General features: G+C 34.5%; 1 protein-coding gene and 1 long non-coding RNA gene across 6 annotated transcripts; one reads left to right on the top strand and one right to left on the bottom strand.

Annotated features, from left to right (window-relative positions):
* Nucleotides 1–3,450: 3,450 nt before the first annotated feature.
* On the bottom strand, nucleotides 3,451–6,283 carry LOC112492406 (putative 1-phosphatidylinositol-3-phosphate 5-kinase FAB1D). Its single transcript, XM_060815997.1, has 5 exons — nucleotides 5,964–6,283; nucleotides 5,743–5,869; nucleotides 4,455–5,637; nucleotides 4,057–4,341; nucleotides 3,451–3,908 (listed from the first exon to the last, which is right to left on the bottom strand). The coding sequence occupies exons 3-4, from the start codon at nucleotides 5,193–5,195 to the stop codon at nucleotides 4,231–4,233; spliced, it is 852 nt and encodes a 283-aa protein (XP_060671980.1). The 5' UTR covers nucleotides 5,196–5,637; nucleotides 5,743–5,869; nucleotides 5,964–6,283; the 3' UTR covers nucleotides 3,451–3,908; nucleotides 4,057–4,230.
* Nucleotides 6,284–16,790: 10,507 nt separating this feature from the next.
* On the top strand, nucleotides 16,791–21,248 carry LOC107423479 (uncharacterized). Of its 5 annotated transcripts, XR_009638216.1 has the most exons (8): nucleotides 16,791–17,458; nucleotides 17,687–17,744; nucleotides 18,074–18,398; nucleotides 18,493–18,550; nucleotides 18,632–18,813; nucleotides 19,351–19,430; nucleotides 19,579–19,640; nucleotides 20,575–20,696. It is a non-coding gene; the product is annotated as an uncharacterized LOC107423479 (long non-coding RNA). The 5 variants fall into 5 exon arrangements; XR_009638217.1 differs by lacking the exon at nucleotides 20,575–20,696 and adding an exon at nucleotides 20,735–21,248 and having other exon boundaries at nucleotides 18,493–18,813; XR_009638215.1 differs by having other exon boundaries at nucleotides 18,493–18,813; nucleotides 20,575–20,704.
* The last annotated feature ends 4,509 nt before the right edge of the window (nucleotides 21,249–25,757 follow it).

Raw genomic sequence — 25,757 nt, 5'->3', positions numbered from 1 at the left:
TTGAAAACATATTCAGTCATGAGCTGGAAAACCCAAAACATAATCTCATCATCCTCCTCCAAAATTAACCACTACATAGCAACAGAGAAAATCCAATGATGCACCAATTCATCACATTTTTTTTTTTTGGGTTTTGCAAATTTAAAGAAGGAACAAATTGAAAAAGTAAAAAATTCAACCATCATGAGAACAAACTGAATCATATTGTCACGTCCCGTGCAAAAGGAGAAGAACCCTTGTGGTTTAACTGAAAGACTTTACACTCTCCATGAAGATTCAAGAGAGGCCCGAAATATTCTACAAGATTCAAGAGAAACCTAGACTAATGTAGATGGGAATCTCTCTAGAATACTCCATGTAAATATCTTGTACATAACACTAGAATAATCTAGAACCCTAACTAGATAGGTGATATGTGTACATATCTAGAACCTTCATACATGCTAAGCCCTCTATATAAGGGGTTGGACTCTCATTTGTAACATATCCAAGAATTCTAGCAATACAAGTATTCTCCACATTCTCTCAAACTCTCCTACTTCCTACTCTCTTACTCTTAGCTTCCGCATTTTGATAGCTTGCAAGCAAGGCTTACTTAGCAAGGGAGGTGCTAAGTGTCGCACGGGAGTGTTGTAAAAGTTAGGCCCGTGACAGTTGGTATCAGAGCCAATTGCTGCTCAAGCATATCGTTGGTGTAACGTGGAAGTAGGCAAGATGGCTAGCTCGGAGGTTACCATCAATGTGGAGGGAGCTACCGAGGTGCGAGGTCGTGAAGAGCAACGCAATCCCAATGCAAGGAAGCAGAGGCATAAGTCCAAGTCCAAGGATGTGATGACTGGCGTAGAGTTATGCTTGGAGGAGCATGCTGCTCGAGTACAGGAACGGTTTGAGGCGCTGGAGGGTCGCCTAGATGGGTTAGAGTCGGAGGACATTGCCATCAATCAAGCCGTGAGAGGGTTACTCAATGGGCTAGATGATGCCTTAAGGAGGGAGCTCCGCTTGACACGTGACCAATGCATGGGGGAGGTAGCGGACCTTAGTGCAATGTTGGAGAGAGAATTGGATGCTATCCGCACCCAAATGGAGGATATGCGGGGCGATTGGGATCTTTGCAAGAGGGCGGTAGCGTCGGGGACAACCACCATACGCGAGAGGTCATGAATCGATATTCCAAAGCCCAAGTCCTACTCCGGGTCAAGGAATGCGAGGGAGTTCGAGAATTTCCTTTGGGGCTTGGAGCAATACTTTGAAGTAATGGGCATTGTGGATGATGCTTCAAAGATTAGGACTGCTACTCTCTACCTTAGCGACACGGCAATGTTATGGTGGAGATGAGGCATAGCGACATAGAGCGAGGTACGTGCACTTTCCATACCTTTGATGACTTTAAAAAGGATCTAAAAAGGCAATTCTATCCGGAGAATGCCGAAGATGAGGCAAGGAGTCGCCTTCGACGACTCAAGCAAGTAGGCCATATCCAGGAATACATCAAGGAGTTCACCAACTTGGTGTTGGAGATCCCAGACTTATCAGACAAAGACTCCCTTTTCTACTTCATGGATGGTCTACAACCTTGGGCCAAGACGGAGTTGAAAAGGCGTGGAGTACAAGATTTGGCTAGTGCCATTGCATATGCCGAAGGCTTCATTGACTACTCCAACCAAAGAGACTCTCCAAAGCCAAAGGAATGGAAAGACAACCATGGAAAAGGTGGGGGAGAACCTAGCAGGTCCAAAGAGGATGAAAGGGAAGAAAGTGCACATAAGCCAAAAAACTCAAGGTGGAAGCCGCCTAGAGAAGGTAAGGATGCTTCCAAACCTAAAAACTCTTGTTTCTTATGTGATGGACCGCATTGGGTTAGGGATTATCCGAAGAGGAAGGCTTTGAATGCCATGACTACCCAATACGAGGAGAAGCAAGAGGAAGGAACTAGTATAGGTTCCTTACAATTGTTGAATGCTATCAAGGCTGCTCCTAAGGAGACAAAGAAGAGTGGCCTAATGTTCGTGGAGGCAAAACTCAATGGAGTGCCCACCAAGGCGTTGGTGGACACGGGTGCCTCACATAATTTCCTTTCGGTGGAGGAGGCACAAAGGCTTGGGATCGAGGCAACCAAAGAAAGGTGCTCCGTAAAGGCGATGAATTCGGACGCAAAGCTGCTCCAAGGAGTTGCTAGAGGCGTGAAAACCACCATCGGAGACTGGGATGGCCAATTGAACCTAACGGTTGTGTCCATGGATGACTACAAGGTTGTCCTTGGCATGGAATTCTTCAACCAAGTAGAGGCTTTCCCACTCCCATTTGCAAACAAGTTATGCATCATGGATGGGGGAACAACGTGCATGGTGCCTACGGAACAAGCTAGCAAGCGGGAGACCAAGGTTTTGTCGGCACTGCAAGTTGAGAAGGAGGAGCAAATCAACTTAATTGCTGTCCGAGGGCCTAGCAAGGATGCCCCAAGCCATGCCAAGACATCTCCTAAGGTACAAGATGTGCCAAAGGAGTTGGACCAAGGGAGCTTGTGTGTATTGACCTCAAGTTGTGGAGACAACAAGAGAGAGCATGTGGAGGCTAAGGAAGGGAACCTAGTCAAACCACTACCTCAACCACACAAGGTACATGAGGGGGTGATAGGACCCTATAGGAGGTCACTTCCCATTGTAGGGAAAGGGGACAAGGAAGCCCCAAAGGAAGGTAAGTCAAGAAGGGCACCCATGGAGATAGCGACTTCACCCGACAAGAATGTGAAAGCCACACTTGCGGATCGAGTCGGTCAACATAGAGGCGTGCCTAACTACACCAAATACTTGGTGAAAGGGAAGAACCTGCCGGATGGTGAAGTAAGTAGGGAGCACGAAGATACACAACGACAACTCAAAGGTCACATTCGGCGAGCAAGGAAGAAGGCGCGAAGAGGGCGTCGCGAGTTTAGGTGGGGGAGAGTGTCACGTCCCGTGCAAAAGGAGAAGAACCCTTGAGGTTTAACTGAAAGACTTTACACTCTCCATGAAGATTCAAGAGAGGCCCGAAATATTCTAGAAGATTCAAGAAAAACCTAGACTAATGTAGATGGGAATCTCTCTAGAATACTCCATGTAAATATCTTGTACATAACACTAGAATAATCTAGAACCCTAACTAGATAGGTGATATGTGTACATATCTAGAACCTTCATACATGCCAAGCCCTCTATATAAAGGGTTGGACTCTCATTTGTAACATATCCAAGAATTCTAGCAATACAAGTATTCTCCACATTCTCTCAAACTCTCCTACTTCCTACTCTCTTACTCTTAGCTTCCGTATTTTGATAGCTTGCAAACAAGGCTTACTTAGCAAGGGAGGTGCTAAGTGCCGCACGGGAGTGTTGTAAAAGTTAGACCCGTGACAATATGCTCCATAACCATGAAAAACATGTAACAATGACTCAAAGTAAGAACAGAGCCCATAAAAATTACTCATTGCCCAGCAGAAAGAAACATTCAACACCGCAACAGATCAAATCCAAAAACCACGAGGTGTACCAATTTCACCATGTTGTCATTCTATACATTTTCATGAAATATCAGTTCTATTTACATTCAATGCCCCTCCTAAACGCTTTTGCTTTCCTAATTAACTATTTTGTTACTGCCAACAAACTTCAACTTTCCATTGTGAGGTTTTCTTCGGGCACCAGGGTGATCTAAGAAGTAGGCATGGCCAAGAAATGCTGTCTCATGAACTTGAAGAATCTTTGGCTGTACTGCTGTGGGTGCAAAATGGTTGGCACTCGAAAACAAGACTTGCACCATGACTCTAGGAATTTGAACTGTGTGTACGGTCCAAAAAAATCAATGATGCCACAAACAAACTCTCGCCGCTGATCGTCCACTCCCATGAGCAACTAGTCCATAACCTCGACCGTCTGCAAATATCAGAATAAAACAATCTTATTAGTCATTTGGCTTATTGGCTGCCTAGAAAAATAGAGTAGAACTCCATACATGAATCAATAAATCTGATCATTAGGAAATAACCGGAAATTAATAAACAGTGGTTATAGCAAAACCCACACGGAGGAAGGTTGTGTCATTTTCGAGAGCTCTAACCAAAGCTTCCCTCAAATCATTGCTTAGAAATTTTGGACGTTCAGTCATCCTTTCAACAAAGTTTTTGTCCAAAAGAACAATGCCTGAAACAATGCCTGCTTCAGATTCGATGTGCCGCTTTTTAACGTCAACATACCACTATTTAATATCAATACCCTTCAGATCATATTGCTCAGAAAAATTCCGATGCCAGCTCAAATTCTCCATTACGATCAGAAGGTGGCTCAAATTTTTCACATTATCAATCACCTGCAAAGGAATTTTGAATTCAAAAATCTTTAAAACTTTAGCCAAATTCAAAGATAAGAAAAAGAAAAAGTTTCTTTTAAAGTGGTTCAAATTAGAAAAGTAAAAGGCCTGACCTGATAAATGCCTAGAACTCTAGCTAGGCAGCTCTGATTTTCCTCGTTCACATTCGTCATATAATCAAAATAAGCATTTGCGAAGTTAAGGAATGAATTATATTCATTCCTATGAATTCCTTTCAAAATCAACCTCTCATCAAGTGTTTTTGCAAAAAAAGCTTTGCTTTTGCCACCTTCAGCATCCCATTCAGTACAGTGACTTAATGAGGCTATGAAATCAACTTCTGAAGAGCAGCACCGACTTCGAAGCTCTCTAAACTGCTTGGCATAGGGGCATCTAACGGTATATTCTTCTTTTTCTCCAAATGCAAGGCGTATACGTGGGTGTTGGGTTCCAGTTGTAACACTAGATCTCAATGAACTTAACCCATCCAAACAATCTTCTACTATAGTACCTGTAATAAGGGGTTCTGAATCAGAACCTGAAGATCGATCTGAGAATAACTGAAGTGGTAGACTGAAATTGCCAAAACACGCCTCAGATTGCACAGCCACGTTATCATCCGCAATGTTAACTCCAAGAGGGTTATCTTCAAGAGGACGATCCTTCAGAAATGCCAATGCACATGCAACAATGCTCGTCAGCTCATCCTTGAAAACAGCAGCAATATGCCTCTCTTCTCCACTGGTAAAGGAAACACGAACCCTTTTTAATTCTCTGGTGATGAACTCAATGTTTGTTGGGAGATATTCTGCACTGTGGCTCCTGATATCTCCAAATTTCTTGAAATCCTTCATGTTTCTCCCTTTAATTTCGGCAAAGGGTGCCCAAAACCATCCCTCTGCATCTAAGGCAGGATTTAGAGATAACAACGAACTTATGCGTCATTCCCAAACACAGCTTTCAAGTAGAAGCTCCCACAACAATTTATTTACACTGAAAACTTCATGAATGGCCTGATCTGAGTCAAGAACTAGCTGAAAGGATATCGCAGAGAGTTTGTTATATGTAATTTATATTCAAACTAAAATAGTTAAACTGAATAAAGGAGTCAGATAATATAAGACAAGCCTGTAAATCTCGTTGCTCTTCTTGTAGCATCTCTTCAATGTACGAGAATGCTGTTTCAGAGCCTCTTATAGTCAAAGTGCCTTCAAATCTAGGTTTAAGCTTCTGCAAGGCCTCCCAAACTTCCATCAACAATGACATGCCTTTCATTAACAACTTTTTCCATTGTGCCTGGACAATTCAAAATTAATGTATAAAAAACTGAAAATGGGTGTAATATCACTTGTTGGCATAAAAAAAAATCCATCAAGATATTAGTAAAGAAAAGATGCTTACATTGCAATGTTCTACATTGCTGAACTGAATCATCCCAGTAGGCATAGATATAGTATAAATCTCAGCCATGGGTCGGGTCTAAGAAATGGTCTACAAAAGCAGTATCAGCCAAGCTCAGATAGGATGCCTGCAAAGTAAATAAGTAAATTAAATTTCTAAAAAAAGTCAATCATTTAAGAAATGAAAATCTTTATAAACATCAAGAGATGCCAAGTACTTACTTTGTCTAATGATGATGGTGAATAATGTTGGCTATTTTAACAGCTCAATCCTTAATGATGTGATTCCGCCCGAGCCCGCTCAACCGATAACCCGCTGGGGTGCTGACTCGACACGGATGAAGACTAGGCCAATCACAAGAGCTCAAATTAAGAGATTTAAGGACAACCTGGAAGTATTTATACAGGGGGTAATCAATCTCAACAGAGCTTGTCCATACTTGAAGATACAAAGCCTATTCTAAGCATCCAAGTGGTGGAAGCCGATACGGACCCGGGTGACTGTTTTGGTACATTTTTGGAGTCCGAGAAGCATGAAATGGTTCCAATGCTTTATGGGTTCAATACATATGCCTAAGAGGTCATGGAATAAAGTTAAAGTAGCCTCAAATGCAATCAAAAAGGGCTTGTACGGACAGCTTCAACAATTTGGCCGAATTTGCTGTATTGCTTGCTGGCTTTACTGTATTTTACTGTATTAGCCTTTTCTTATTTTTCCAAGCATGGGCAACGTGTGGGCCTTCATATTCAGTTTATTTGGCATCCTACAAAGCATCTAGAAGCTGATTTGGAGCTCAATTTGGTCAAAGATTGGTCAAAGTCAACTTAGTCAAAAAGCTAGTATTATAGTTTCCTAATTTGATTCTACTTTTTGTTTTAGGAAATTACCATTACTTTTTAGTTTTTATTTATTTATTTTCTGGAAAAATAAGTTTAGGAAAGTTATTATTTTATTATTTTCATTGTAAATTAATTAATTCCTAATTCAAAATAAAGGAATTAATTAATCCAAATTAGATTAGGAAAGTAGTGAGAATTTCGGCCACCATATAACTCTTTATTGTGTGGCCTGTTTTACCTAGGGTTTTTAGGGTTTACTTTGTTTCTTTCAAAGCCTATTTAAAGGCTTATTTTTCAATATGAATACAACTTTGATTTGATTGAGAAAATACTTGTGAGATTAATTATCTTTTTGTTCTTTGAGAACACCTAAAACACCATTAGAGAATTGGTTGTTTTAGCTTGACTTATCAATAGGTTTTCCATCCCCTATTGTGGCGTCTACATTATACCAAGGTTTCTAACCACAGGTTGGTTAGGGGTTGAGGTCCATTCCATTAGAACTTGAACTTAATTAAGATCCGGGCTAATATAATACGGGTTTAGGAGCAGGTCGTCCTAGGTTCGTATCACTTAACAGCTCAATCCTTGGGGTCTGAAACAAATATAAAACATATAGACCATTAAGAATGGATTAATAGATAAAGAGATATCAAATGGTAATTAAAACAAACACATTCTTCAATATGTAGAATTAATTACACACAACTGAGTGTAGAAGCATGACATCTTCTGGCAATAAATCACTGGAAACAGGATGCGACATGACAAACAGATTAAAGCTTTGCAAGAATGACTTATTGACATCAACAAAAAACCTCAAATATCTTAATGCTTACGTACATAACAAAACATCCAAAGTACACTAAAAGATGATGAAAACAAATTTTGCAATAGAAGAATGTCCAGCCCGAAAGATTGTTGGATCTTTGCATTCTGGACATTTCCCTCCTCAAAATTATGAGCAACCAAGTAAACCAATAAGAGAAGGAGGAGAAACTATTAAGTCTTGCTTTATTTTTATAACATACATGGATTCAGCCTTAAGTAGTATAAATAAGGAAAATAGAAATACACAGATTTTTCATGCAATCCAATCATTAAGTAAAACAAAACCCTCAGTTTACGATAAATTGCATTATTCATATATCATCTTTGAACACAATGTTCCATACCTAGCAACAGCCGCCATGGCTATATAATTGGTAAAGCATAAGCAGAAAATTAAATATAGTTTGAATTTGTTGCTGGTAAGGAATAGCCATTCTAACAAGATATAGACACCACAATGCTACATAAAGAGCTAAGAACCAATTTGTAAATCTAGTGATAATTTCACATACCAGAAACTCTGGAAGCTAACAAATTTAATTTTACAAGCTGATAAAATACAAATTATGAAATAATGTTTCTTGTAATTTGCTTTAGATACAATGAGTTGAAGTAGTTTCTTGGATGATGTCAAAAATTAGTACATATTTTTCCAAATATGGTGGAGTTTTCACAATTAACAAATAATCTCAATGGCAGACAACTTTTTGGATTTCGGATATAGCGTTGTATGAATATTTATTGGATTGTTAATTTTGGTATGTTTGATAAGAAAGGTGTCTGAATTATCTTTTTGCTGCAGCTGAAAGAAGGTGATCATGATTACAAGGTGAATGAAACTTTTATCATTCACTGCAAAGGCTTCAGAAATTGGACAGAGGACATGTATATAATAAAAGAGGGCATGACAGTGGCATTGCAAATGTTGAAAGAGCATTACACAAAAAATGGAATTAACTAGAATGCTGAAAACTAGCAACGCGATGATAGTGAGAAAAATAGATTTAATCAAAGAGTTTAATCAAAATTCTTCCCCTGGCGGAGGGTAGCCTACAAGTGGAAATGTTAATTCTTTCGCCACAAGTTCTTGTTATGATTGGGACCAGAAAGACAACTGTAAGGAATATTTGACAAAGGGAACTCTGTAGATGATGCTAAAGATGTTGGATATGATAGTTAGTACCAAAGTGCATCTGATGAGAAATCATTGACAGTTGAAATTTAGGGGCTTTTATCTTAATAGAAAAAGTTAAAAATGCTATACCAATCTTTTATAATTTGTTCTCAAAAATACCCTTTTATGTTTGAATGGTTACAATTAATTGTCCATCCTGCTATCTAAAACACAAAATCCTAATTGATATCTTCTCATCTATCACAGATAAAATTTTAGGATCAAGCTTTTTTTCCCAAACTCTTCTCTTGCTCCCACACTCTTCTACACCGAGTGTTCAAAGAGATTTGGAGAATCCCAAATCCTTCTCCACTGATCACAAATGACAATCTAAATTTAAGAAAAAAATATGCTTAAGAGGAATATGAAAGATGGTAAAGTCAGAAGAAGAATCTGAATTTGAATCTGGAACTGGGGTTGTTCAACATTGGAGTGTATGGATAGGGAAAGAGAGATAAATCCAGAGAGGGAAGATGGGGAGAGATGGACATCCTGAAAGAGGAAGAAGCTAGGTTGGTCAGATTAATTTTAAATTCACTTAATTATCCTCCGATTTTATGGTGTTCAAAGGTCAAATTGGGATAATTTGTAAATTCAAATATATGATGGATATTTTAGTCTTTTCAATGTAAATGACATCATTAATACTTTAATACGATTCCTGTCTTAAAGAAAAAAAGTCAAACAAATCAATGAGTCAATCACCTCTATACACTTAAATCAATTTAGAAATCCAGCACGAAGTAAATCTCTTGATTAGAATATAAACACTCTGTATGGCTTGATTACTTAAAATCTGTTTTTGACCATATAAACCTCATATATCTTATTGCTTGCATACATGACATAACATCCAAACTACTCAAAAATGATGATGAAAACAAATTTGGCAATAGAAGAATTGTCAGACCCAAAAGACGGTTGAATCTGTGCATTCTGGACATTTCCCTCCTCAAAATTATGGGCAACCAAGTTAACCAATAAGAGAAAGGAGGAGAAACTATTAAGTCTTGCTTTATTTTTATAATATACATGGATTCAGCTTATATAGTATAAATAAGGAGAATAGAAATGTGCAGACTTTTCATGCAATCCAATCTTTTAGTAAAACAAAATCTTCAGTTTATGACTAAATTCCAGCATTCATATATCATCTTCGAACACAATGTTCCATACCTAGCACCAGCCGCCGAGGCTATATAATTAGTAAAATATAAGCAGAAAATTAAATGTATTTTGAATTTGTAGCTGGTAAGGTATAGCCATACTAACAAGATATACAGACACCACAATGCTACATAAAGAGCTAAGAACCAGTTTGTAAATTTAGTGATAATTTCACAGACCAGAAACTCTGAAAGCTAACAAATCTAACTTTTTAAGCTAACAAAATACAAATTATGAAATAATGTTTCTTGTAACTTGCTTTAAGAAAAATTAGTTGAAGTACTTTCCTGGAAATACAGTAGTATAAATGAATGAACCAATGAGATGAAGTCAGATTAGTACAAATTTTTCCAAATATGGTGGAGTTTTCACAATTAACTAATAGTCTCAATAGCAGACAGCTTTTTAGATTTCCAATATAGCGTTGTATGTATATTTATTGGTCTTTTGAGTTTTGCATATTGCTAATATCATGGTCAGGTAAATTTTGGAAGTTTGATGAGAAAGGTGTCTGAATAAACTTTTGCTACAGGTGAAAGAAAGTGACTATGATTACAAGGTGAATGAAACTGTTACAGAGACTTCAGAAATTGGACAGAGGAGATGAAAATGAAAGGGGGCATGAAAATGGCATTGCAGAATTTGGAAAAAGTATTATGCTTGAGATGAATTTAATTAGAATGCTGAAAACTAGCAACGCAAAGATAGTGACACCTACATCAAGTGGAAATATTAATTCTTTCACCGCTATTTGACAAAGGGAACTTTGTGGATGATGCTAATGATGTTAGATATGATAGTAACTACCAGAGTGCATCAGCTGAGAAATCATTTACAGTTGAGGTTAGGGGCTTTTTTTTTCTCCAAAAAATTAAAATTTATAGCTCGTCTTCATACAGAAATGTTTTACCGATCTTTTATAATTTGTTCTCAAAAGTACCCTTTATATTTGAATAATTTATAATTAATTGTCGATCTTCTGCCATCTAAGGTACAAAATACTAATTGATATCTTCTCATCTATCAAAGATAAAATTTTAGGATCAAGCTTTTTTTCCGAACTCTCTCTTGCTCCCACACTCTTCCACACCAACTAAGTGTTCAAAGGATTTGGAGAATCACAAATCCTTCTCCATTCCTACCACCAATCACTTCCTAATAACCCATTTTTCCATTTTAACAGCAATGTCTCAAACCTATAATCTATTTGGCTAACATCTTAGATTCTGAAAGAAACAGAATGAAACCCTAAATCTAAAATGAAGAGATTAATTGGGTTTACCTGTGGTTATGGGTTTGCTTGCTTGCTTGCTTGTACGTTCTTCGGTGAACAATGTGAGGGCTCTCTTTCAGAAACCTCGATTTTGGGCATACGGAGCTTTTTGCGGCCACATTATACTCTTTGGATATTTAGCTTTTGAGGTTTGTGAAACTAGGGAGTAGTGACTGAATAGCAGAGCAAGCAATGTAACAGTGTACCGTCAAGAGTGCGCGCGAGCAGAGTGAGAGGGTGATCATGGCTGCATGGGTATTTATGTAATATACTCATATTTAAATAAAATAAAAACAATTTTTTTCTAATAATTCGCATTTCATACATAAGTATACTGTAAGCGTTTTCTTTTTTTTTTTTTTGGAAATTATAATTTACTCACTTCAACTTAATTTCACTAGTATTTTAATTTGCCTTCAAATTCATTTTTGAAATAATCTCGTCGCTAAAGTTTGCATAAAATCAAACTGTCACATTTTCCATTTTCGTTTTCATTTTATATTGGCTAATTTTGTCAAATTTTTTAACGAACAAAAATTCTAAATATAGGGCAATTTGACCTTATGCAATAGTTTGAGCAGTAATTGCATAAAAAATAAATAAATAAAGGTTAAAAGGGATATTGAAACATAAGTGTGAAAATTGAGGGTGGATTAATAAATTTTCCCTTTTTCCTAAAAATAAGAAAAAAAAAGGAAAGAAAGAAAAGGAGCAATTTCATCTATAAATAAGACATAACATTAGATTGAGTCAATTTATTTTGATAGTCTAGTATATATTCAAATAGATAGTATATATTTTTCTTAAAACAAATTATCTGAAAAGAAGACATGATGATAGGTTGGTAATTTTTCATGCATGTTATTTTGATAGCCTAATATTCAAATTGATGGTGCATATATTAAACAAAAAGAAAAATCATTTCTGTTGAAAATAAGACATAATGTTTCGTAATCATGTTATTTTGATAGCCTAGTATTCAAATTGATAGTATATATTATTTTAAAAAAAATTTAAAAATAATAACCCCAAAAAAAAAAAAAAAAGAGGCAGCAATTTCAGCTAAAAATAAGATGTAATCTTACATTGATTGTACAGGGATATTTTGAAAGCTAGCATATATTCAAATTGATAGTATATATATATTTTTTAAAAAATCAATAATTACACTTTAATATCTTTACAATCACTTAATTTCATTTTGAGCTGTAAAATTAATTTCATAATACTGATATCTCTTATTTTCAAAATATTTATAAATTGTTCCAATTCGGTTAAATTGATTGTTTCTATCGAATAGGAGTGACGTGCTGCACATGTACCTCAATTTTTTTAAAAAAATTGAGCCCCAAAAAAATACCAAATGTTTAAAAAAAAATTTAGAGCTTGAAAAAATATCAAACATTCAAAAAACATTTTTGAGCCAAAAGAAATAACAAATGTTAAAAAAAAAAGTAGACCACAAAAAATACCAAACACTAAAAAAATTAGAAATCATAAAAAAACCAAATATTCAAAAAAATTTCCAAGAGCTCAAAAGAAAAAATATTAGATGATTAAAAAAATTGAAAAAATATTAGATGATTAAAAAAATTCTAAGTGCCTAGAAAATTACCATATGGTGAAAAAAAAAATTTTAAAGCTCAAAAGATAGCAAAAAAAAAAAAAAAATCAAAGAAATTCTGAAAACTTGTAAAAATAACTAGATGCTAAAACAATTTAGAATGCGTGAAAAAATATCATATGATAAAAAAAAAAAAAAAAAGAATTTGAGCTAAAAAAATCTGACGTTTAAAAAAAAAAAAAATCTAAGAGCCTAACAAAAGATGGTTAAAAACATTTTGAGTGCAAAAAAAAAAAAAAAAATACCAAATGGTAAAAAAATTATGAGAGCTAAAAAATTACCAGATTTTCAAAGAAAAAACAAAATTGAGAGCCCAAAAAACATGTGTTTTTATCAAGTCTCGGAATTTTTTCACTATTTACTATTTTTTTAAGTACTCAGAATTTTTTTTAACTATCTAATCTCCTTTTACACTATCAGAATTTTTTTTCCATATGGTATTTTTACAGTGCTCTTCAAATTTTTATTATCATGCAGTATTTTTTTTCTGCTCTCAATTGTTTTTTGAATATTTGATATTTTTTGGGCTCTTAGAATTGTTTTTGAACATATGGTATATTTATCATGCTCTCAGAATTTTTTTTCTTACCATCTAGTATTTTTTGGGATTCTCAAATTTTTTTTGAATATCTAATATTCTTTTGGGCATTTGGAATTTTTGTAACCATCTGTATTTTTTAGGCTTTTAGAATTATTTGAACATTTCTTACTTTTACCAGTTCTTGAATTTTTTTTGAATATATATTATTTTTTCTCAGATCAAAATTCTTTTTTATGATTTGAAACTTTTTTGGATTCTTTCTTTTTTTTGTTTGACATGTGCTATTTTTTCGTGCTCTCAAAATTTTTTTTTTATCATTTGATATTTTTATTATGCTCTCATAATCTTTTTCCCATATGATATTTTTTTAGAGTTCTCAAATTTATTTTAACATCTATTTTTTATTTTATTTTATTTTAATTTTTTTTTTTTTTAACATTTGATAGCATTTTCAGGCGCTTGAAATTTTTTTTAACCATATCACATTTTTTTTTTTTTTAAATTTCAGAAATTGTTTTGAACATCTAGGAGTTTTTTCAGGCGCTCTAGACTTTTTTTAACTATCTAGTAATTTTTTTTCAAACACTTAAAATTTTTTTACCATATGGTATTTTTATCATGCTTTTGAATTTTTTTTTACTATCTTATATTTTTTTGGGACTCTTGGATTTTTAAACATTTGGTATGTTTTTGGGCTCTTGAAAACTTTTTTAAATAATTTTTTTTTTTTTGCCACTCAAATTTTTTTTTAATCATTTGGTATTTTTTTTTGGCTGCCAAAATTCTTTTTTTACCATTTTCTATTTTATTTTGCTCTCAGGAATTTTTTTCAAGCTCTCAAAATTTTTTTTTTTGGTGAAATTTTAAATGGGAAAATGGGAGGCAAATCTTAAAAAATATATATATATATTGAAAAATTAGATTTGGGGTCACATGTATGGCACATGATCCTTGTTTAACGGTTTTTATCAATTTTAACTGAATTGGACCAATTTATAAGGAGTTTTAAAATAAAGGCTATCAATGTGATGAAATTGATTTTGAAGATCCAAAATAAAATTAAGTTATTTTAAAGAATATTAAAGTGTAATTATCCAAGCAAAAACAATTTAACCTAAAAATAAAACATAATGTTAGATTAGTATTTCTCATGTTATTTTATTGACCTAGTATTCAAATAGATAGTGTATATATTTGAAAAAAAAAAACGATTTCACCTAAAATTAAGACATAATGTTAGATTTAATATTTTGTCACATGTTATTTTGATAGCCTAGTATTCAAATTGATAGTATCTATTTGAAATTTCAAAAATAATAAAAAAAAATGGCAATTTCACCTAAAAATAAGACATATATAGGTTGAGTATTTTGTATGATAGTATATATAAATAATAGTTATTTAAATCAAAATTAGACCTAGTAACATGTTGTGTTGTGTTGTGTCGTGCTCGTATGAAATATAAATAATCCAAATACGATCCGTTAAATTTTTATATGAAAATAGATAAATCCGAATCCATTTATTAAATAATCGTGTAATCGGTCATCGGATCCATTAACCCATTAAAAATATATACAAATTTAAAAATTTAAATTTGACGTAGCTTTCAAATAATAAAATAATATTTTTCTAAAAAAATCTTATAAAAAGACTTGTTTATTTTTAGATTTTTTAAAAACTAAACTAAAAAAGAAAAAATTAATATATGTTTAATAATGAATTAAATAATTTCAATATTATAAAATTTGTATAATTACAAAAATATCCTTGTTTAATAGATCTAATGGGTTTATTGTATATTATCGTATTTCATTCGTTAAAATCCGTTAATTTATTGGATTTTATTGGGTAACATTGATACGGATCCGACACAATATTATCAATCCCAATCTGCAAATTATCGTGTGAGTTCGTATCGCTGTTATCGTGTTGTGTGAGATTTTACCAGGCCTAATCAAAACCATTTTATATAAGAAAAAAAAGTGAAATTAAACAAATTTATCCTAAATGTTGCTAATTTATTTCAATAATATGTATGATCAATTTTGTCTAATTTTAACAAAAACATTAAATCTATGAAAAAGACCAATATGACATAAGTGGTGTCAATGGTTTACCAAATGATATGGCATGAATGATGTGTTATTATGTAAAGGATAACTTCTGGTCATATTTCTTTTTATCGGGAAATCGAAGAAGCTACACAAGGCTTTTAAAATATCTTTTATTCCATGAACAATGCCCCAGTTGGTCCTATACATGTGACCTGCTATTAAGAAAAGAATTGCAATAACTAAATGATGGTGTGCTATATCGGTCAACCATAGAGCCCTGGTTAGTAATGTTATCCAACATTAGGTCCTATTATTCATCAAAATTGCCTACTTAATTTATGTAATAATTCAAATTAGTTTCATCATCTCTTCACACTTTCTTAGTGTAATTTACATAAAACTAGGTTTTGGACAAAAATGTAATAGTGCTATTTAATTCTTTAAAATTTTTAATTGTTATATATGCAAAAAAAAAAAAAAAAAGCAACAAATTTTGTACTATTTTTGTTATTAGATAAAAAAGGGAAAAAATGTTAGAAATTGATTTTGTACTTATTACTATGCTATCTATATTTAAATAATGTCATTTTCTATATCATACAGAAGAAATCATATTCATAAATGCTCTTATAAACATTTTTTTTTTTGTAGCCTTGGGATATACTTGATGATCACGGTAAAAAAGTCTTTATGTGACTTCAAGATCTAGTATGGTTTCCCAATCGGCATTCTTGGATTCCTAATTCTCTCTTCTAGAATAGGTCTCCATTTAAAGAATAATATTTTCTGCCTTCCCCACTCTAATGAACATTTGTTAGTTATGTTAATTTTTTTATTGTTGTTTCTTTGTGTTTCATTGATGACGTTTATGAATTTCAGGAATTACCTCGATTTTAAAATACACCAGCTCAGCTCTAGCACTCAATCAAACCCTTGGATGTGAACGTATGTCACACTGATGCGCTCCACAAGCATTTCTGAGGATGAAATTGTCAATGGCGGATTTATTTATTTATTTATTTTTATTTTTATTTTTTTTTGGTAATTTCATTGTCAATGGTGGATTAAATGTGAAAAAAAAAGGCCTGTTGGAGGAGATAGTAATTCTAAAATTACTACACTATTTATTATCGAACATAGAGTTATGCTTAATAATCTAGTCTGGCATTTTACACGGCCTTGGTTTTGTTTTTGTTTTTTTTTATCTTATTTTTTTTTTAAGAAAGTTATTTGTCATGGGCTTAAGGGAATAACCTAGCCTTGGTTTCGTTTTTGTTTTTTTATTTTATTTTAAGAAAATTATTTGTCACGGGCTTAAGGGAATAACCCAGTGGCAGAAGTCCACCTTTCATACTGATTCTAGGTAATTTTGCATAAAATTAAGGGGAATTTGGCCCTTTGCCCTCACGAGCAGGGCTTTAACTGAATATACCTCCTCTTCTTTTATTTTTTTTTATTTTACCCTTCTATTTTTCAATAATCCTAAAATACCCTTATATCAAAATTAAATATTTTTACCTGTTTTTTTTTCATTTTTTTTTCTTCACCAGCCTTTTTCTTCTCCTTCATCACCTTTCTCCCAAAGCTGGCTCACCTCTTCTCATTCATGAAGATTTCTTCACTTAGTTGCCTTTTTGCCAAACAACCTGGTTTTATCTATCAGGTCACTAAAATTCCATACATACCTGTTCAATTTGATAGTTCAGAATTCGGAATTAGGGTATTGTGAAGAAAGAGAATTTTAAAAGAATTAGGGTATTGCGTTGCCACCTCGTTACAAAAAATTCCTTTTTCTTCCACGCAATCCAATACCCAATAGCCCAAACCCCTCTCCATCGTCTTTTCGTTTCCTCTGCCTTTTGTTTTTTTAAGAAAAAAAAACATTACATTACTCAAAAATTTAATTTAATATCCTTTTTCAACCTTCTCGTTGTTATTTCTTTTTGTTCCTTTGGTGTTTCTTCAACCTTTGTTTTATGTTTCCGCGAACCAAAGAATCAGCCAAACTATTTTTCTAGATTGTTAAGGCTTCAGAAGAAGCTGTGTATGTCAGAGACCTCTCAGATGATTTGCTGCAGCCAACTACAAAACGGTCTCACAATGTCTCAACCAAGGAAGTCATATTCTGGAAAATTTTTAAGTGCCAACAATTGAAGTGTTCTCTGCAGCTGCTCTAACACCTGCACTAGCAGCACCAGAGATGAGAATGAGTGAGTGGTCCTGAACCTCCTTTCATTTTGTCGCTTTCCGTCATTTTTTGGGTAGAAAATTTGTTAGTATATGCAGACTTTCAATTGTTGCAGTAATTATGATGTAGTATCAAGTCTGTATGCAACTATAATTAGTGCCAGATTAATAAATTCCATAAGCAAGGAAATTTATCTTGTTCTATTGCTTTCTTTAATTACTCATCAGAAAATCTGTCTTCAATATTGCAGACTGAGGGAGGAATCAGAAGCCCTTTGTTGGAGAACCCGAATATATCCCCCTAGAAAGGTAACCATGCCGAGTAGATATTGGTAAAATGCATTAGAAGGTTCTTAAACAGTAATGACATGAAGGGGTTAAAAAAAAAAAAAGTTTAGAGAAGAAAGAACAAACTTCTGAACAATAATAATTATAATTAATTTCTCAATACCTTTGTCCAAATTTTGTGTTCATCTTTGGTCATAATGAAGGACCTCTGTTTGTGTTAGGAAATCACTCTAGATTTTTTGAATAATTTCTTAGATGCTATATACATAATTTTAAATATTTTGAGTTTCAGGCCAAGGTGTTATTACTCTTTGTACTGACTCTTTCGAATGTGTTAATGGATGATGCAGGCTTGCCAGACAAGGCATCAACAACAAGATTTGCATTTGGTTGGGTGGGTTCTTCCCTGTGGTACTGTCAAATAGCTGGTGAAAATCTGAGAGTTTTGATATGTTTGCCTGCATTTGGGAAGCTTCACAAAAAAGTATTGCAGATGCCTTCTGTGGGTTTGGGTTATCAAATGTTGAACTAAGCGAGCTTGTCTTGTCCTGTGCTCCCTTTTTTCTTTGTATAAACATTCTTTTTGGAAAAAGGAATATATATATTTAGGAATCAATTTCTAAAATGATTAATAGGAAGAGTAACTCTTGGAATCCGTCATTTCTATTACAATAGGTATGACTCAAAATTTGATATGCAGCAATATTTGGTGGTGATTATACTGAATGTATCATTTTTTTAGGACAATGACCAAGATTTTTTCTTGCAGTCTTGATATTACAGATAATAAAATTCAAACCATGCCATGGGCAGCGATTCTTGAAAAGGTTGTCCAGCTACAAAGTTTGCAATAGCTTTGTGTGGTTAAGGATCTTTCTGCTCATGATGTGGTGATGCAATTGATGCAGAAGGAAAACTACTTGATCGGAATGCTTAACAAGGGAGTACTTGCATTTCCAATCTCAAAATGGGTCCCTGGTGCTGGTCCAACTGTCAAATCTGGTTCAAAGGGAAAGTGCCATCGTTTGATACTGACTAAAACCCTTGAGTGGACCTTAAATTGGTGCATACTACAGAGCATGTTTGATAGGTATGTTAAACTTGACCGTGCATTTCTTGTCATGGATTTCTGTTCATATTTAAGATACATATTTTGATTGGTGTGTACAGTTGGACATATGTCAATATGTAATATGTAAAATGTCCATTTCATATTTTTGAGACAATATGTAGAAGACAAGAAGTTATTTTTAAATTTGGCAGTTCTTACAAGTTTGTTCTTTTCAAGGGATGGTTACTTCTTATCCTAGATGCTTTATTGAACTTTATACCTTACCTTTTAAAAGACAAGGTGGCAATGCAAATTAGAGATAGCCCTCAAATAGTCGGACAACCCTTTATAACGAGGAAATTTAAAATATTTAAAAATTTGATATAATTAAACCTGTGATTTTATCCAAAGATTTGACTTTTGTTCATTTTCCAGTAAAAACATGTCACGTTTAATTTTCTGTTTGCAATTTGATATCTTAGAATGAATAAATTTTTTGCAATCAATTTATTTAGTTTGACTTCTCATTTTTCCTTATCTTATTTACAACTGATAATTTAAAAACTTGGAACCCAGTGGAGTTGGAAGGTTTGAAAAAAGCACACATTCGAGATGGCGTTGCAGTGGTGCAATATCTTGTCTGGTTGGATAAGCAGGTAATCCGTGAAACTTGTGCATCTGTTTATTTCTTGGACAAGTAGTCAATATACCCTTTTTTGAGGAAAAGCTTTTTATGAAAACAATAAAACTAAAAAATAAAAAATAAAAAAGATGTCTAAGCTTTTAGTGCATATACGGATGTAGGAGATATATGGGGTTCCTGGTTACTTCTTGGAGGGAGACGAAGTGACTAAGAAAAAGCAATTGTAAGTTCATTTTTTGTTTTTCATTTTTTTGTTTTTTTTTTTTTTGGTTTTTTTAGGTTGTTATGCAACATCTAACATTTGATTGAGATACCAGTTGAGATGTATTGTGGCCTAAATATTTCCTGAAAGAGGAATGTAAAAGGACATAAACCGTATCAGACAATTTGTCAGTACACAGCTTGTGTATATTTCTATGTGTTTGCATGCAATGCTCTGCTTTTCTCCAAAGAACCTTTTTTCTCCTGTGCACTTACTAACTAGTTTTTAGGATTTTAAAAATTAAGTAATTTATTTGTCACATGTTCTGAAACATTGTTAATTTTTAAGAAATGCTCAATCCTCCCTGCTATTTGTTATGTGGGATGAACTTTTTTCTCTTTAGGGTGAAAGGAACTGGTGGAAGATTATTCACTCAATTGTATTTGTGTTGTCAGCATATTATGATATCATGAAGCTCTTTCACTTTAGGTTTCTATTCAAAATTTTAAGGACCATAAGGACCACAGCTGTTGTGGTTTGGATTATTGGTAGGTCCATGGTAGGAGCCGCATTTGATGATTATTATCTTCTTGGGACATATTAAATGTTTTATATGAGAAGTCTACTTATTGTTGATGTTTTATGATATCTAAATATCCACAGTTATAGTCTTTAGTTAACTTTTAATGCTTTTATTATGTGATTACTGTGTTTAATATTATATTGGTTGATATTATATTGGGCTAGATCACATTTTCCGAGCAATAGATACAACATAATGACAACTAACATTGCAGAGAGCATGAACTCTATGCTTATTGATGCTAGGGATAAACTTGTTTTGCCATTACTAGATCATATTCGTGATGTCTTGCAAAGGTGGTGGTATGAACGTCAAACTAACGCTACTGCAATGCAAACTCCTGTTACTAATTGGTTGGAAAAAATCATGCAGGACCGCTTAAATAATGGCAGAGGCTTACGTGTTATGCCAATGAACTTATATGAGTTTCAAGTTGTTGGCCATGGCATGTTCGTTGGAGTTGTTAGAAAATAAGACGTGCTCATGTAAGGAATTTGACATTGATGGATTTCTTGTGTCCATGCAATTGCAGCATGTAAGCATCGACATATCTCTCTATATTTCCTTTGCTCGGCGCATTACTCAGTTTACTCACTCCGTGATGCATATTCGGAAACCATATATCCACTTGGAGATAAAAGTCAGTGGCATGCTCCAGATGATGTCATAAACCAGGTTGTACTTCCACCTCAAATTGGCAAACAGTCAGGAAGACCGAGAAAGAAGAGGATTCAATCTCAAGGAGAGGAGCGTCATCAATATAGATGCGGGAGGTGCAAACAGGTTGGTCACAGCAGCCGATCATGCTCCGCCGCCGTATCTCTTGATAGCACTAACAACCAACAGCACCACTGAAACGAACGCCCATAAATGGCATGATGCTATATTCAGACAATGAGGCCATGTTATGTGGTATGCGTGTGTATGAAATGTAGTCAGGAATGCAATTAGTTGGTCAACCGCGTAACGTGTGTTTTGGCGTAATAGACGTTGGCTTTATGTGTTCTTTTATTGTCAAATTCATCTGTCGTATTGATTTGATAACATATCATTCCGTCTTCAGTTTTTGGTTCAGTTGTTTGTATGTTTCTTACTATTGCATGGATGATATTACTGCCCAATGGTAATGACCAATGCATCATCGGTAATTGACATTTGTACACCGTCGTAAAAGACTCACAACAATTCCATCCGGCAACTTCAATCATGTGTGTTCCAACCAATAACATGCTAAATGTAGCATTATTAATGATAAATTCTGGCAAAGTAAGTGATCAAACGGCATTAAAAAATGAAAATGTTCAATTTGTTTTTGATTCAAAAATTACCGAAGGTTTCGTCAGCAATTACCGAAACCCTATGGCAATCACATTTTACCAATTTTTTGGGCCCCACAAGTCCCCTAAGGTGTGTTGAATGCAAAAAAATAAAAAAAATGGATTCTAAAATTATCCTAAGGAGAGAAAATCCCAAAATTTCATAAAAGTATCTCAAATTTTCTAAAAAAATAGGATGACTGTTCACCCTCGGTAATTCTCGAGGAAATCGTCGGTAACCAACAAATACCTCTGGAAACATTACCAACGGTTTCGTCGGTAATTCCCGAGGGTGTACAGTCCATAACCTTTTACCAATTTGTTGGGCCCCACAAGTCCCATAACGTGTGTTGAATGTAAAAACATGGCAAATAGGGATTCTAAAATTATACTAAGTAGAGAAAATCCCAAAATTTCATAAAAGTATATCAAATTTTGCAAAAAAATGGATGACTGTTCACCCTCGGTAATTCTCGAGGAAATCGTCGGTAACCAACACATACCCTCTGGAACAATTATCGACGGTTTCGTCGGTACTTACCGAGGGTGTACAGTCCATCACATTTTACAAGTTTCTTGGGCCCCACAAGTCCCATAACGTGTGTTGAATGCAAAAACATGCAAAATAGGGATTCTAAAATTATGCTAAAGAGAGAAAATCCCAAAATTTCATAAACGTGTCTCAAATTTTACAAAAAAATTGGATGACTGTACCCCCTCAGTAATTCCCGAGGAAACCGTCGGTAACCAACCACATACCCTCTGGAAAAATTACCGACGGTTTCGTCGGTATTTACCGAGGGTGAACAGTCATCATATTTTTTTGCAAAATTTGAGACACGTTTAGGAAATTTTGGGATTTTCTCTCCTTAGCATAATTTTAGAATCCCTATTTTGGATGTTTTTGCATTCAACACACGTTATAGGACTTGTGGGGCCCAAAAAACTTGTAAAATGTGATGGACTGTACACCCTCGGTAATTACCGACGAAACCGTCGGTAATTTTTCCAGAGGGTATGTGTTGGTTACCGACGATTTCCTCGGGAATTACCGAGGGTGAACAGTCATCCAATTGTTTTGCAAAATTTGATACACTTTTATGAAATTTTGGGATTTTCTCTACTTAGTATAATTTTAGAATCCCTATTTGCCATGTTTTTACATTCAACACACGTTATGGGACTTGTGGGGCCCAAAAAATTGGTAAAATGTTATGGACTGTACACCCTCGGGAATTACCGACGAAACCGTCGGTAATTTTTCCGAGGGTATTTGTTGGTTACCGACGATTTCCTCGGGAATTACCGAGGGTGAACAGTCATCCAATTTTTCTGCAAAATTTGAGACACTTTTATGAAATTTTAGGATTTTATCTCCTTAGTATAATTTTAGAATCCCTATTTTGCATGTTTTTGCATTCAACACATGTTATGGGACTTGTGGGGCCCAAAAAATTGGTAAAATGTTATGGAATGTACACCCTCGGGAATTACTGACGAAATTGTCGGTGATTTTTCCAGAAGGTATGCGTTGGTTACCGACGATTTCCTCGGGAATTACCGAGGGTGAACAGTCATCCAAATTTTTTGCAAAATTTGATACACTTTTATGAAATTTTGGGATTTTCTCTACTTAGCATAATTTTAGAATCCCTATTTGCCATGTTTTTGCATTCAACACACGTTATGGGACTTGTGGGGCCCAAAAAATTGATAAAATGTTATGGACTGTACACCCTCGGGAATTACCGACGAAACCGTCGGTAATTTTTCCAGAGGGTATTTGTTGGTTACCGACGATTTCCTCGGGAATTACCGAGGGTGAACAGTCATCCAATTTTTTTGCAAAATTTGAGACACTTTTATGAAATTTTGGGATTTTCTCTCCTTAGTATAATTTTAGAATCCCTATTTTGCATGTTTTTGCATTCAACACATGTTATGGGACTTGTGGGGCCCAAAAAATTGGTAAAATGTTATGGAATGTACAGCCTCGGGAATTACCGACGAAACCGTCGGTGATTTTTCCAGAAGGTATGTGTTGGTTACCGACGATTTCCTCGGGAATTACCGAGGGTGAACAGTCATCCAAATTGTTTGCAAAATTTGATACACTTTTATGAAATTTTGGGATTTTCTCTACTTAGCATAATTTTAGAATCCCTATTTGCCATGTTTTTGCATTCAACACACGTTATGGGACTTGTGGGGTCCAAAAAATTGGTAAAATGTTATGGACTGTAAACCCTCGGGAATTACCGACGAAACCGTCGATAATTTTTCCAGAGGGTATTTGTTGGTTAGCGATGATTTCCTTGGGAGTTACCGAGGGTGAACAGTCATCCAAGTTTTTTGCAAAATTTGAGACACTTTTATGAAATTTTGGGATTTTCGTGTATTTGTGTGTTCGTGTAAAGCTGTTTGTTTGGTTTTTTGTATTTGTGTGTTCGTGTAAAGACGTTTAGAAAAAGTTGATTTTTGTTTGGTTTAAAATATAATAGGATATGTAAGTAATTTTTTTTTGTTTGAAGGTTATAATGGATATTGAGGAGTAGAACAAAAAAGATATCATGTGAGGGGGCAAAAATCATTAACCTCGGTCCTATGAGGGTATTGGGCCAAATTCCCCTAAAATTAAATAGGTGTACAATTTAACCCGAAGTAAGGGAATATATATATATATATATATATATAAAACATGTGCTCCAATAACCTAACCTTCACAACAAACTGACCTTCACTCTGTTAAGGATTGGAGGCTCCACATCAACATAGCGCTCATTAACAATGTACTCTGTCATCCTTGGTGGTTGGACTACATAAGGATCCCAATAAAGCAATCACAGTAAAACAAAAGTAATCTAGCAAGGATCAATGAAGCTAGAGACTGACAAGAATAAACAAATACAGAAAATCTTTTGTGTTACACAAAAGTATCACATGTCAAATGTATATTACTAGCGACGTCAACATGGTAATAGATTTCCAGATTATGATCCATAAGAAGACATGTATTAATCTGGAAAAAGTATTAGAAAGCATAGTATAGGACCCATTAAGCATCACATTTTAATTACAATTACATCACAAATGCAAAACGAATGATCTATAGATTTGCATCACAAATGCAATGTACAAAAGAATTGACCAAGAAAACAATTGGATATGCATTTTCATGGTAATTATACCTTTCATTTAGATATAAATTTAGATGAATGAAGCTTCTCTGGTGATCCCCTCATCGATCGGCTCCACTTGGTTCCTCAAGACCACTAAGCCCCAAGTAAATATAAGTTGAAGAAACAGGGAAATAAGAATTCTTAAAAGAATATAAGTTCTATAGAATGATAAGACAATGATATCTAAAACCTCCTTCCAGTTAAGTCTAAATTGTACAATACACATATGATACAACTAAACCATTATTCTAATTACTGCATCATCCTGCATTTGATTGAAAAGAAAAAAATTCGCATAAGAAAATTTCAAAAAAAACTAAACTTTCTTAGTCTAGCGGATTCCATTGAATGGAAACCCATTACTGCATAGATGGAAATATTGAAATGCATTTGAATCAATTACCACTGAAGAAGCAAATCAGCTTAATAAATGAAATAAATCAAAAGAATTCAAGGAAAACTTGCTTTGTTAGAAGGGCATTTTTTCCTCAACTCTCACACCAACAGCTTAATTTTTTCCAGGGAAGCTATTCCAACAAATTCAAAAACCAAAAAATTCAAATAAAATAAACAAAACTAACTAAAAGCAGAAATCAAAGCCCGACTTGCAAAATTGGATCTTGAATACCGGGTTCTATTGAATCTCATAGAAAAACAACAACTCATAGACCAATTTGTTTAGAAACAAACCTCAGATCGTAGAAGACGAGCCTTTTATAGTTCTCCGACGACAGGGCCATTGTGGTGGGTTCGAGCTGAGGATTGCAGGGGTCAGAAACATAGCGTTCTCCACCTTCTTCCTTGCCTCGGCCAGTTTATGCTCCACCTCCAAATGGGTCTCCTTCTTCAGGGCGTTCAGAGCCCTGCTGATTCAACTTCTCCGAGGTGTCCTTCAAGCTGTTAAGCTTCTTTTTAATCTTTGTATCCCTATCGTCCAGCCCTAACGGAGAGTAGTAAATATTGTCTAAGGCCACCATCTGGATCAGGAACTCTGGTTATTACGGGCAATATGAGATCAAAATCAGACAGAGCATCTTTCTCGAATTCCTCGGCCAACGAT

Source organism: Ziziphus jujuba, chromosome 3 (assembly GCF_031755915.1).
Source record: "Ziziphus jujuba cultivar Dongzao chromosome 3, ASM3175591v1".
NCBI classification, from domain to species: domain Eukaryota; kingdom Viridiplantae; phylum Streptophyta; class Magnoliopsida; order Rosales; family Rhamnaceae; genus Ziziphus; species Ziziphus jujuba.
The sequence above is the reverse complement of the archived record's forward strand: the minus strand, read 5'-3'. Positions and strand labels throughout refer to the sequence as shown.

Bases quoted from the DNA above. Each gene is read 5' to 3' on its own strand.
- LOC112492406 (XM_060815997.1), bottom strand. From the start codon at position 5,195: ATGAAGGATTTCAAGAAATTTGGAGATATCAGGAGCCACAGTGCAGAA. The intron at 4,342-4,454 runs GTCAGGCCTTTT...ATTCCTTTGCAG, and splicing joins GAGTTCTAGGCATTTATCAG to GTGATTGATAATGTGAAAAA.